Raw genomic sequence first — 13,614 nt, 5'->3', positions numbered from 1 at the left:
ATAAGACGCACAGATATTTCCCCTTACTTTTTAGGAGAAAAAAAGTGTCTCTTATGGAGCGAAAAATATGGTATAGTGACATGGAGATGGGAACGGTAATTTTACAGAAAGGGAAAAGGCTTCTTTCACAACACAGTGACTAAAATTTAATAAAATAGTTTCTTAGTAACCTTGTTCACATAACTAGATCTACATTTCAGCAGCCAATTGTATATTCCACACACTTCGGCTTTTGTCTTGTCAAATGTCACATCCAGCTCTACCTTTCAGCTGCCAGTCCTGGCTAGCTTGTTCAGCAAAAAAATGGTTTTTCCCAACCAATTTTATTTAATTGTATCTCTAAGCTGCTTTCTCTGCTCAGAGACGCTCAGTGGGGCATGCAACAGTGCAGTTTATAATACAACTGCGTAGGTTAATTGGACAAAGGGCATTTAAAACACAATTTAAAATCAGTAATGAAAAACAAACTAACAGCATGTGAACCAGAAAAAGAAGACATGTTGAACATTCGAACTTTTTGATTCACGCAAGTATGATGAAAACTTTTACTAGCTGGAAGAACTGAAGGCTTCAACTAAGTAATGAAAGGTATTTCTTTCATTTTATGGAGTTGTGGTTGTATTTTATAATGTACCTGTAAGTTTTCAGTCTTCATGTCTTCAGAAAAACAAATCCTGAAAAACAAGCCTGCAAAATGCAGCTGCAAAAGTGTTCCCTTAGGACTTACATTTACCAGATGCTGTTGCATGCTTCCAATGGCTTCAATAAATAAATGTCTGTCAATTATACAGTTTGATAAAGGTTGCTACCCCAGACTTTTACCCCTCTTTCACATTTCCTGCAAACCCATTTCAGCTTCTGTGCTGTCCATTGCGTTCTAATCTAACCTAGCTAACGAACCTATTTCCACCCTTCCTCATCTGAATCCCTTATGCTTGATCACAGATTCATGGAATTGGACAGTTGGAAGGGATCCCAAGGATCATCCAGCCCAACCCCCTGTAATGCAGGAATCTCCCCCCCCCCCATGTGGGGCTCGAACCCACAACCCTGAGTCTTAAGAGTCTCATGCTCTACCAACTGAGCCATTCCTTAACTCTTGTTTCACTATTGACTAACTACTGTCTTTTCCGTTCAATATCCTGGTTTCCTTTTCACAATCCATGCTTTTCCCTTTCTTGTATTCTCCTGATGAGAAATTTCCTTGACAGATTCCCACCTTTAAGACAGGGCCAAGCAGCTACTGCCTTCTAGTAATGTGACTACGTGGAACTCTCTTTTCTTCACACAATTCCATATGAAGTGCCAATAAGGAGTGCAGGGTTTGACTGAGTGCAAATTCAATATTCTGGAGAACATCCAATACCTTATGGTTATTTGCAAACATTTCCCTGCTTTATTTTTACCATAGACTCAAAAACAGCACCTTAAACTTTGTATTGGGGTCCCCAACAATTTTGAGCCTGGGCGCACAATCTAAAACCATTGTAGATATCCCAAGGTACTCGTTTCACAGAATGGAAATTGGTGATGCTCAAAATCTCCCCCAAACAGACGAAATGCATACACCCATCCCAAACAACATATGGACCAAAAAACAGGCAACACCCACCAGAAAAAGGCAGCTGCCTCACCAAAAAAGAGGAAACCATTAAACAATATAATTTGGGAGGAGCAGGAAGCCTCGAGGGACACAGGGTGAAGGGTTCCAGCCCTTTAGCAAACCTTTATGAAAGTTTGATACTTTAGAATGTGCAAAGAAGGTTTCATTTATAATTTCCAAATCTGCCCAGTCTCCCCTTCTCTCTTTCATTTTCACAGTACTTAAATTGTAAGGTTTTTTTTTAATTCTTTGTGCAGCACTCTGTTTATTTTAAGGACCATACAGATAAATACAACATGTTTCAAAGCACAGCCTCATCAGATGATTTTTTTTTTTAAAAAAAGAATATATCTAAATGTTTATTTTAAACAGTGTAATTTTTTGTTGTTGTTGAAAGGAACAATCTTGTTTTAAGTGCTACGTAATACTATTAAGCCTATCTGCAAATCTGCTTGTCCTCCTCTTCCTGAAATGCTTTGGCGGTTTGGATAGGAGCAGGTAATGTGATATATTCAGAGAGCTTATCTGAGAGATCAGGGAACCTCAACCCAACACCCTTCTTGCTAGAAACTGCATAGGGCAATATTATTGAATTCCTATTCTTGAGTTATCTACCAGTGCTGTTGTGGCATCGGCACCCACCATTACTTGAGTGCATACCTCACATCCAGGAAAAGAGCAAGAGTCGCCATTCTTAACAATCCTGGAAGCAAATAGTCAAGAATGAATATTGCTTTTGCCAGCTGACTGGCCACACAGCTGGTGATGGTATTTAACCTCTCTTGAGAACAGGGATTCATATGGCATGCTGGGTAACCATTCAGTAAGGTGCCATTTGCACATATTTATCCGTGGATTAGATCTAAAATGCCTCAAAGGTGTAAAACAGGGTTGCCAGATTTCAAAAAGTGAAAATCTGGACACAAAACTTGTTGAGCTTTTTTTTTTTTGGCCCAATGTTTTTGAGTTATTTTAAAGGAAATTCACCAAAATCTACACTCCCAACATGGGTTGCCATATGTCCGGAGTTTCCCGGACATTGAGGCGATTTCCCCCCCAGAAGCTGTTTCCGACTGCCAAGTCCCATCTACGTCTGGGAAATTACAGATGTATAGCAGCCCTATAAACATGTATATAGATCTTCTTTGAGGGCAGGACTGTGTTTTTTTAAATCCATTTGAATGGATCGCATGCCCCAACAAAAGAAGGAACCAGAGACTGCCTTTTCCAGATTCCTTAAGAGTACGTGATTTGCCTCAGTAGCTTCATACAAAGGTCTCCTACAGGGTGCAATGCATTTCTAGATATCATACCAGTAAATTATAGATCATTCTTCTCACTTAACATCAGTCCATCTGATGTATGTTGATGATTAGGGCTACATGGCATCATTTAAAGTTGCTGCAGGAATATTTGTCCTCATGCCAATCCAATGACCTATTTAAATGCAAATGATCCTGGGAAAGGGGGTAACATGAGGGGCAAACAGGGGGGGAATAGGCATTTTGTCTAACAGGCACTATTAGCTGGAAGCAGTAAAATAAATAATACCCTGGAGTCAAGGTGGGTCATTAAAAGAGAAACTAGGTTAATATATTTAATTATGTTTCTATGAACTCTCTGGCTCTGCTTGAAATCTTGTATTTTGAAACAGCACAACAAAGCAGCATTGTGATTACAGCTATTAAAACAATTTACCGTCAATCTGCCTTAGCTGAGTTGCTGGGCAAGAACTATGATACTTTAGATTATAGTAAATTCGTGTTCCATTTTTACCCGTTATTTAATGCCCTAATTCCTACCACAGAAGTAAGATTTTGCTATATGGTCATCCAGAAGACATACAAACTACACAGAGGTGAAAATTTCATTCGCTTCCTACAAGAATCCCACATAACATTCCAGATGGACCCAGTTGTGTTTGCTGTATGTCAGATTTTTGGAAATATTGCAACATCACTGTGCTGTAAGCTATAACATGTTAAGTATAATGGAAGTGGCACAAACTATCTTGCCACAACCACTCCAAATTTTTGAAATGCTACCCAAGCCATTCTGGTATTTGCTTTTTTATTGCAGAATATGGTTTTCTTAGGCCTCATTTTTCCTTTTCATTAGGCATTTGTGATGGTTCCAAAGATTGAGATGCACAAAGTTGTATTGAATCAGTTTTTGACAGAGATGTTTTGTATATTCGTATATACTGAAAGTTTCTACTGTAATTCTTGGGTGCATAAGAGGCATAGTCCTAATTTACTTCATTCTGTAATGCCATTCTGTAATTCATCTTCAGAATTTATTCTCAATACATTTTGTATAGTCATAACAGAATATAGTGTGTATTGATCATATATTCCTCTTCCCCCTCCCCTTAGGTTTTGAACTTGGCTTTGCTATGTCAAGTCCCAATGCCCTTGTGTGCTGGGAGGCTCAGTTTGGTGACTTCCACAATACAGCACAGTGCATCATCGATCAATTTATCAGCTCGGGACAGGCTAAGTGGGTTCGTCACAATGGGATTGTCCTGCTTTTGCCTCATGGAATGGAAGGAATGGTAGGGCTTCCATGGATCAGAATAATAGTTCCCTGTGTGCAACTAATTTCACAGATATCTCTAATATTTATTTAAATAGGAAGAAGGAATTGCTGTTACTGACGTGTATCAATGGGTATTTCCCAAAGAACAAACGTGTAATGACTGAAAGAGAGAATAGCTCCCCAAAACGCATATAGTGGTTAGGTAAAGGTAAAAGGAGCTGTGGTCTAAACCACTGAGCCTCTTGGGCTTGCCGATCAGAAGGTCAGCAATTCAAATCCCCATGACGGGGTGAGTTCCTGTTGCTTTGGTCCCAGCTCCTGCCAACCTAGCAGTTTGAAAGCACTCCAGTGCAAGTAGATAAATAGGTACTGGTGTGGTGGGAAGGTAAATGGTGTTTCCGCGCACTCTGGTTTCTGTCACAGTGCTCCGTTGCACCAGAAGCAGTTTAGTCATACTGGCCACATGACCCAGAAAGCTGCCTGTGGACAAACGCCAGCTCCCTTTGCCTGAAAAGTGAGATGAGCACCATAACCCTAGTCACCTTTGACTGGACTTAACCGTCCAGGGGTCCTTTACCTTTTACCTAGTGGTTAATCCTGTGCATTTGTACTTGGAAATAAATTCCACTGCATTCAATGAGGTTCAACATCTGAGTAATAGTGTGCACTTACAAGGTGCTCCATTTATACAATAAACATGTTATAGTCAGCCATCTATGAAACCTATGTCAGAGAGGACGGTTATAAAGGCCACACACAGCCACTTCTATCAAACAAGAAATTAATGACAATTATATTTAGGATCTAGATTCTTCCAAGGCATGCCAACTTGTTTTTCTTTACATGATGTCATTCTCAGGGACCAGAGCATTCTTCAGCCAGGCCAGAGAGATTCCTTCAGATGTGTAATGATGATCCTGATGTCTTTCCAGTAAGTATATCTATTTTTCCTTCCTACCCAATCATCTCTCTTCAGGCATCACTGCTACTACTACTACTACTACTACTAATAATAATAATAATAATTTATTTCTACCCCGCCCATCTGGCTGGGTTTCCCCAGCCACTCTGGGTGGCTTTCAACAGAACATTGAAAATGGGGGAGGCTCCCACCATTCCTCCTCAGTGCAGCCCTCCTTAGCACAGTCCCTGACACTAGAGCTGGGCATCAGGAGCTGTCCTTTGTTACATCTCAGAGAGGGAGGCTCACCATAGTCGCGGTGAATGACACAACAGTAGGCAGTGAATGACACAACAGACACAACTTAGGCAGCAGCAGGGGCAGCAGCAGCAGGCTTCTCAACAGTGTCCAGCCACTCTAGGCGGCTCCCAACAGAATATTAGAAGCACAATAAAACATCGAACATTAAAAACTTCCCTAAACAGGGCTGCCTTCTGATGTCTTCTAAAAGTCAGATAATTGCTTATTTCCTTGACATCTGATGGGAGGGCGTTCCACAGGGCAGGCGCCACTACTGAGACGGCCCTCTGCCTGGTTCCCTTTAACCTCACTTCTTGCAGTGAGAACCGCCACTGAGAGCTGGACCTCAGTGTCCAGGCAGAATGATGGGGATGGAGACACTCCTTCACCTTGTAAAATATGGTACGCACATTTGAAACTATATTTCGTTGAGTTTATTAATAAATGGTGCACTCTCCTCTGCCTCTTTAGCCTGATAGGGTCAAATTTAGGCTACAGAGGTAACATTTATAGCAGTGTTAGTGTGTTCTGTAGGTTTGCCTGACCTAGACAGGGTTGTGGTAAAAGTTAACTCTTGAATGGTTGTGTTTACTACGATGAAGTAGACTGTGGTGATGTGTTTACAGACCTTTGTCTAATTTCCTTTGTTCCTATCAAAATGTAAAAGTGTAAAAATGTTGGTAAATGGAGGACTTGGTTTGCAAGCCAAACCATGGTTTAGCATGAATGCACAAGCATTCAGGCAGCTGGAAAGGAAGCTGAGGCTGTTATGTTCCTCCTTGGCTGCTCTGTTTTGTTGAGTTAAGCCATGGCTCAATGTGTCACCCAAACCTGGGCTCATGGTTTAGCTCTCTTGGACACACCATGAACCAGAAACCATAGGGCTAACTTTGCTTATAGATTGTGGATAGCATAGCCCAGAGAGAGCTAAATCAATTGGATTTGGATTTGGATGACTTGTTAAACCAAGTCATGTGTACATTCAGTGTAGCACAGCTGCAGGATGACTGGGGAAAAGCAACGCTGCCACATTCTCCTTCCAGAGTCTGCATATTCACAAATTGACACTAAGCCATGGTTCGGCTTAGCAAGATGTGCAAACCAGGCTAAAGGCTTCCTTTCTAATGCCCATAATCTGCCTTTGTTCAGGAATTTGATGATGATTTTGCAGTTTCTCAACTCTATGAATGCAACTGGATTGTGGTGAACTGTTCAACTCCAGCCAGTTACTTCCATGTCCTCCGAAGGCAGCTCTTGTTGCCATTTAGGAAGCCTGTAAGTAGTGACATTTGAGTGCTTTTGTACTAATTAAAAGTATTTCGGTCTTTCCTGTAGAAATAATGAAGTATGGATGATAGAAGACTAGGCCTGTACTGTAGAAAGTGGGTTTAAATTTAATTATAGTTGAAAATTTGAAGAGCCCAATTTTAGGAAACTTCTAGACTATTCAAAATTGTTCCAGAAAGTCATACTACAGTCTGTTTAGATATACAGTAGGTATGCCACACTACATACCCCTGCCCCACTGAGACAAACTATTTCGGCTAATGGTTGACTACTTTGTCCATTACTGATTTATGTAATGTACTTTTTAGATATCAGAGAGATTAGGGCAGGCAGAGGCATCCAAGGACAGTAAAGTGCTCAAATCTTCATAAATTTTATTAAAACTTGAGACCCTTTAGATAGGGGTGCTTCTACCCTAGTTCATCTCCAGGCACTGAACCCATTGCTTTTTTGTATGGAAGTCAAATTATTTGCTTGTGTGAAGTAATCTGACTCAATAAAGGCAACATTTTACAATTATTATACCTATTTTACAGCTGATTATTTTCACACCAAAGTCCTTGCTGAGACACCCTGAAGCAAAATCCAGCTTTGATGAAATGGTCTCAGGTAGGTTCTTTTATGTATGTTTTGTTTTGAAACATTTTAACCCCTTTTTCTGTCGTGAGATCCAACACTCCTCGCCTTACATTACATTGTTGGCATGGGAGTACTACGTTTGTGGCATGGAGACCCTTCCGCAGGAAGAAAATAGCAAAAACACAGTAGAATAGCTGCAAATGGATACACGATTGCTGGGGGAACTAATTTGTAATGTCAGCTCGTCATCCAAGATAGGGTGCTTTAGGTCTCCACTGATACAAAGCAAACTTCTGTTTTCTTAAAATTATAATAGTTATAACAATGATTGTTGTTCCTCTGCCTGTTCAGAGTATTATTGAATTTAAGATTTGTGGAACTGATACAGAAGTACTGTACATGAGAGTTAGGAGAAATTGCCACTGAGAACCAGTTGTGTTTCATTTTTCTCTGTGTAATTACTAGAGAGCAGCAGTATCCCTAAGTTATGGTGAGAATGGAAACTATGGAAGGAAAGAAAGAAGGCTTTCTAATCCAAGGAACATGCCAAAAATCACTTCTATTTTTGAGAAATCCTTTAGGGTTGATCAGACTAGGCACCTTGTAGTAAAATACTTTTGTTGCACATCTAGGTACCAGCTTCAGGCGTGTGATCCCTGAAGAAGGACCTGCAGCTGAAGCTCCCGGGGAGGTCAAGCGGGTGATTTTCTGTACTGGGAAGGTATACTATGATCTTGTTAAAGAGAGAAAGAACCAGGATTTGGAGAAGGAGGTGGCTATAACCAGATTGGAACAGGTAAAGCAAAGAGAGAGAACTTGTTGTGCGCATTATTTTTTAAATGTACATGTCTGTGAGGTACACATAATAACCTTTCTCATACCGAATCTGTTGTGAATCTGATATGAGATACACATGTGGTGGAAGTTGCTCCCAGTACCAGTCATCACATGGACGCAGCCTAAGGTCCAAATAGTTTACTGTTGCAGAAGATAAGGCTCTGTAAAACAGTTCTGGACATAGATACAGACAGATACATAGAAAGACAAAGTATCTCCGTTGCTCCATATAACACCGAACAAGCAACACCAACAGACTGAGGACCGACAGACCAACTAACAGACTGCTGAGTTGACATTCATTAATCACAGATATAGTTGAGGCACTGGGCCGTTACCTGGCTGACTGTGCACCTGAAATTAGTTCATCCATGGGGTGATTTAGACTCATGAAGGAAATTAACCCCATCTCATGTCCAGTTACTTCAACAAAGTCAGACTAACGGTTCATCTAGTTCAGTACTGCCTTACACTGACTGGTAGCATCTCTCCAGGGTTTTAGGCAGGGAGTCTGTCCCAAGCCTACCTGATGATGTGGCAGATTGAACAAGGGACCTTAAACATAGACACATAAAGCAAATATTGTGCCATTGAGCAACAGCCCATCCTGTTGACACTTTTTGGTTTCAAAGTAACAAAAACTTGAAGAGTTCTGATTTTTTTAAAAAATAAAAGAAACAGGAGGTGTTTTGATTTGGTGAATGGAGCATAAGATTACCGTATGTAGAATAACTGGACTGGAATCTTACCTGATGGGAATTGACTAGGCTGACTTCTGCAAATTATGAACCCCGTTCTGTATTTATAAAATGTGAATACTTAGTGATCTGCTGCCTTCATGAGGGTATTCTAATGTTGCTTTTCACAAGTGATGCTTAAAACTGTTTTCCCATTTCCTTCATCTGAAAATGAAAACTAAATAAATACTATATTCACCAAAATGAACATCTGATTTTAAAAATGGTCATTTTCCACTTTCTGCCTTCTCAACATTAACAGGTAGTACATTGCAAATTAAAGTGCTTTTGGCATCACTTTTGATCTGAGGATTCTCATGATGAGGATTCACAAATGACATCGAAACACTGCATGTCATTGTGACACGCTTTTGGTTCCTTTTGATGTGAGCAGGAATGTATCTAAGTCCAAGAATAACAGTAGTATTACTCAACGGGTGTAGTGCCCAGGCAGAATTTATCATTTACAGAAAGCAACATGTCCTTTTCTTTTCTTTTCTTTGCTGTGACTGTATTGTATAATTTTTAAAAAAATCAAAATAATTTAAAAAACAAACAAACCCAGCAACATCATATTATACACCCATATTGGTAAATTTTCATGTTAACTAGTTGGGTTCTGCCCCGTGTATAAAAAGGTAAGCACAGTTAACACTCATTGATTTGAAATGAAAGTTTAAACATGGTCAGTGCCACACTTTTGCTAAGACCTGAAAGTACTCAGCTTTGACTAGATTGTGTCTATAAGTATTCATGTGAGTGAAATAAAAAGTACATTTATGATGAAAGTGGCAGTACATGTATTGTCTGTCAAACAAATGACAGTACTTGCACCAGCTTCAGAAATTTGCAGCAGAAGTGAAATACAGGCAACTCTCAACTTTCTTGGGAATAGCCTGTAAAGCCAAAATCAGATTTAGTCAAAACACATTGGGTTCAGTGGAGGGTTGGATTGCCAAAGTCTTTTTCCTTGGATGCCCACCCGCTCCCTTTCTGCTCCATTATTATTATTATTAATATTGTTGTTGTTGTTGTTGTTGTTGTTGTTGTTGTTGTTGTTGTTATTTACATATTTTTTTAAAGCACGCAAAGCTGAATGCACACAAATTAAATATGTGTAAGTTGTGAGTTACCTGCATATACTTGCTCACGGTTTTTGCCTTCACCAATGTAACTGTTGTGTGTGGGTCAGATCAGGATATTAGAACATTCCTTACATACTAATTTGGAGAGATTCCTTTTTTGAAGTGTGCCACACTCACTGGGAGCGGGAGACGATATTCCTCATGTATTTGAGGAATAAAGATGTGTCAGCTGTGTACGCGGTGGGGACCTGTTCCCATGCCAGAAATTTCTGTATTTCATAATATCTTCCCATTTCCTTCTAGATCTCCCCTTTCCCTTTCGACTTGCTAAAATCGGAAATTGAGAAGTATGCTAAAGCTGATCTTGTCTGGTGTCAAGAAGAACACAAGAACATAGGCTACTACGACTACGTCAAACCTCGTTTCCGCACCATTGTGAACCAGATTCGACCCATATGGTAAGAAGATTGCAGTGGCTTCCCTTTCATTTAGGGCTGCTCCCCCCCCCTTTGTGCTTTTGGTGCATTGCCAAGAACATATGAATTAAGAAGTTGAAGAAGAGGCCGTGATATTTCCATCTGGGCTGCTGGGCTGTACTCTGGCTGGCAGTGGCTTCAGTGGCAACTTTTCCTAGCCAGGCTTCCTGGGATAAAAAATAAAGATGCTGGGCACTGAGCCTGGGACCTGCTGCATGAAGAGCACTGCCTGTGACCCCTTTGTAGGCTGCTTCCCTGCCCCTTTCAGATATATGTGAACTTCCTATAGAACCTTGAGGTGTCGCATTCAAACTATGTATGTGAGTCTGATTGAATCGCCCGTCTACAGAGCTGTTTATTTCTACTGCCGTACTTTAAAAGAGCAAGTATGACAGGGGCCCTCATATCCAAAGGACTTGCAATCTGAAACAAAGAAAGGGGGAAATGGAAACGAGGGTATGCAGAGAAAGAATATGATAATTACAATTATGCACACCTAGTTACTGTAAGGCATACGGATGGCGGGGGGTGGGGGGGACACCCAGAAAAGTTGAGTTTTGAAATAATGGAGGTGGTTGCACAGAGGCATTTTGAGAAGCAGGCCCCAGCATACTGGACAGGATGGGGAAATGGACAGAGTATTCAGGAAGCAGGAGGCTTTTGGACAGCTAATGCTGGTCGAGCTAGATAAAATCACAGAGAGGGAACATAAGACTGGAGAGATAAAGTGAGACAAGGCAACAACTTATGATGAGACGTTTGTGCAGGATCTTGGAGGGAAACAGAAGCCAGAGAAAGGATTTAAGTACAGTGGTGCCCCGCTAGACGAAAATAATTTGTTCTGCGAGTTTTTTCGTAGAGTGAATTTTTCGTCTAGCGAAGCGGCAATGGAGCGTGGAGGTTTTCGCACTAAAAAAAAAAAAAATCGTCTTGCAAAGCAGCCCCATTGACTTTTTCGTCTTGCGGGGCAGCTTCCGCTAGACGAATACTGTTCGTCTAGCAAGTTTTTCGTCTAGCGAGGCATTCGTCTAGTGGGGCACCACTGTAGGAGAGTACCAGTGAAGTTTCAATACAGCAAGCATCTTGCACATGGACAACAGTTTGAGGAGTCACTCACAATGGAATTCATGAAGCTTAACAGTACAGGTTGGCTGAAATAGTTTTTATCCACATAATAAGTGGATAGCCTAAGCAAGGAAGCCTAGCCTGTGGCAAATAATAACTAGAATCCTATACGTATAAGTAACTGTCTACAGAAAGTATCTAACATAAGAGGTGACTAATGTAAGAGGCGATTATTATCAGTGTGTGTCTGCTTCAAAAAACGTCACATCTCATTTCTATCATTTACCTCCTTGTCTCTTCTGCTTCAAGGTATGTTGGCCGGGAACCAGCTGCCGCTCCGGCAACTGGCAACAAGAACACGCATCTCGTGTCACTCAGAAGGTTTTTGGACACAGCTTTCAACCTGGAGGCATTTGAAGGAAAGATGTTTTAACTGTAACATTGTGGCCCATTTTCTCCATATGTAGTATAGTATGTATGTATTTAGGGAAGGCCATGACCATAACATGAAATAAAATTCAGCAGGGAAAGACTTATTGGTTTTTGTTTTTGTTTTGAGGTTGGCTTTTTCAAAGACCTATTTTTGAGCTTGCCTCTTCTAAACCACTGTGTGTGTCGTAAATGCTAAGGGTTCCTCTAAATTCTCATCCCGTCAACGTGGTTCTGTTGATTACATCACAGCTACCTCTTGGTAGGGAGATGGAAGAAACAATTATTTTGCTTTGGGAATATTCAGTAAAACTGGTGTGCATATTTTAATGGGATTTCCTAACATAAGATACTAATTTCTCTTTTACTGCAGGCTGTAACAGTGGTCTCATATAGTTCAAAAGATTTTTCTTACAGATTCCATCCCACCCTGCCCCCAACCATTCTCTGTTGAATTCTCACATGTCTGAATGCAGCAAACAACTTAGCAGGCTTGCTTTCCATTTCGCCACCAGAACCGGGACACGAAACACATGGTACTGTTTCCTCTCCCTGTTAAGGGCTGGGGGGGGGGGTTAGTGAGAGCATATAGGAACCCCTTAAACTGGAGTTTGACGTATTTCTTGTGTCAAAAAAAAGTGATTGTTGCCTTTCAAGGTTGGTGGGGCAACCGCAGACACCATTATAGTTCATGTTGAGATCCCTGCTGCTCCTTCCTGTTTTACTCGGCAGTGGGGAAGTCTGCTTTGTTGTTTAAAAATCACAAGGTATGTTTTGAATAAATTACTGGGGGGAAACCTGAGCAGTTCTGGCACTAACTGGCTGTTTCTGATCAGCTCTGGGCATTCTTGAAGCCCTGTGCACCGCAGAATAGTTGAAATTATCAATGCAAGTAGATAGGCGTTACAACTGGGCTTTCTAAACAAGGGTTACAGTTTTGGTTTGCTTTACTCTAACAGGATCTAAAATATATTGGAATTTCGCTTTGCATTATTTAACTCTAAATGACATTAGTTAACTAGCTAGGCTGTGATTCTGTGCACAGTTACATGGAACTGAGCACCGTTGAGCACAATAGAACTTCTCAGTGAACATACTTAGGGTTGTGTTGTAAGTAGCTCCAAGGCACAGCATTTTGAGCTTTTTTATAAACAAGAATTTTAAAGGGAAGAAGGATGCCATCTAAATAATAATAGGTCTATATATTTTGCTCTGTTTTTACAAGGAAGGCCACCTCGGTATAACTTGAAATATTTTCTGTCTCCTTTTGAGTGATAAATGCTCTTGAGGCTGGGAACGCACAAATTTAGAGAACAGAATTAACATAGACATAAAAAGTAGGAAATGGCAGGCTTCCATTTTCATTGCTGTTTGCGGACTGTAGCATTATATTTTTAAAAATAAATTCTATCCATGAATGTGAAAAATAAGCAGTGGAATATAATGTCTGTTTTCTTTATGGTTGTTTTTTTGACAGCTTATCCCCTGGGAATTGGTATTAGCATCCCATTCACAAAAATGCTGGCATCTTGCAGATCTTCTTTTCTGTATTTTTCTCTTCCTCTGTCTTCTCTATATTTTGACTTGAGGTCTGTAGAATTTAATAAAGTGAAAGGAACTAGTCTGTTTGGGTACAGGTCTTTAAAGAAATCTGTTCTATTTTATTTTTTCCAAAAAGGTGATTACTGTTGGCACTGGTGAAAGAGAAGATGAAGTAACTAGAACATGTTAACAAAATTGTTCATACAAAAGCTAGTTTCATTGATTTACCAAAACT

General features: G+C 40.4%; 1 protein-coding gene across 1 annotated transcript in view; it reads left to right on the top strand.

Moving 5' to 3' along the window:
- The window catches only part of OGDHL (oxoglutarate dehydrogenase like), a 67,559-nt gene extending 55,619 nt beyond the window's left edge, over window positions 1-11,940 (top strand). Inside the window, 7 exon segments of the mRNA XM_033148784.1 lie at window positions 3,979-4,157; window positions 5,001-5,072; window positions 6,492-6,617; window positions 7,166-7,238; window positions 7,841-8,004; window positions 10,171-10,325; window positions 11,718-11,940. Of these exon segments, the coding sequence (XP_033004675.1) occupies window positions 3,979-4,157; window positions 5,001-5,072; window positions 6,492-6,617; window positions 7,166-7,238; window positions 7,841-8,004; window positions 10,171-10,325; window positions 11,718-11,841 (893 nt within the window). The 3' untranslated portion in view covers window positions 11,842-11,940.
- The last annotated feature ends 1,674 nt before the right edge of the window (window positions 11,941-13,614 follow it).

Source organism: Lacerta agilis, chromosome 5 (assembly GCF_009819535.1).
Source record: "Lacerta agilis isolate rLacAgi1 chromosome 5, rLacAgi1.pri, whole genome shotgun sequence".
Taxonomy (NCBI): domain Eukaryota; kingdom Metazoa; phylum Chordata; class Lepidosauria; order Squamata; family Lacertidae; genus Lacerta; species Lacerta agilis.
This window is presented reverse-complemented; position numbering and strand designations above follow the sequence as displayed.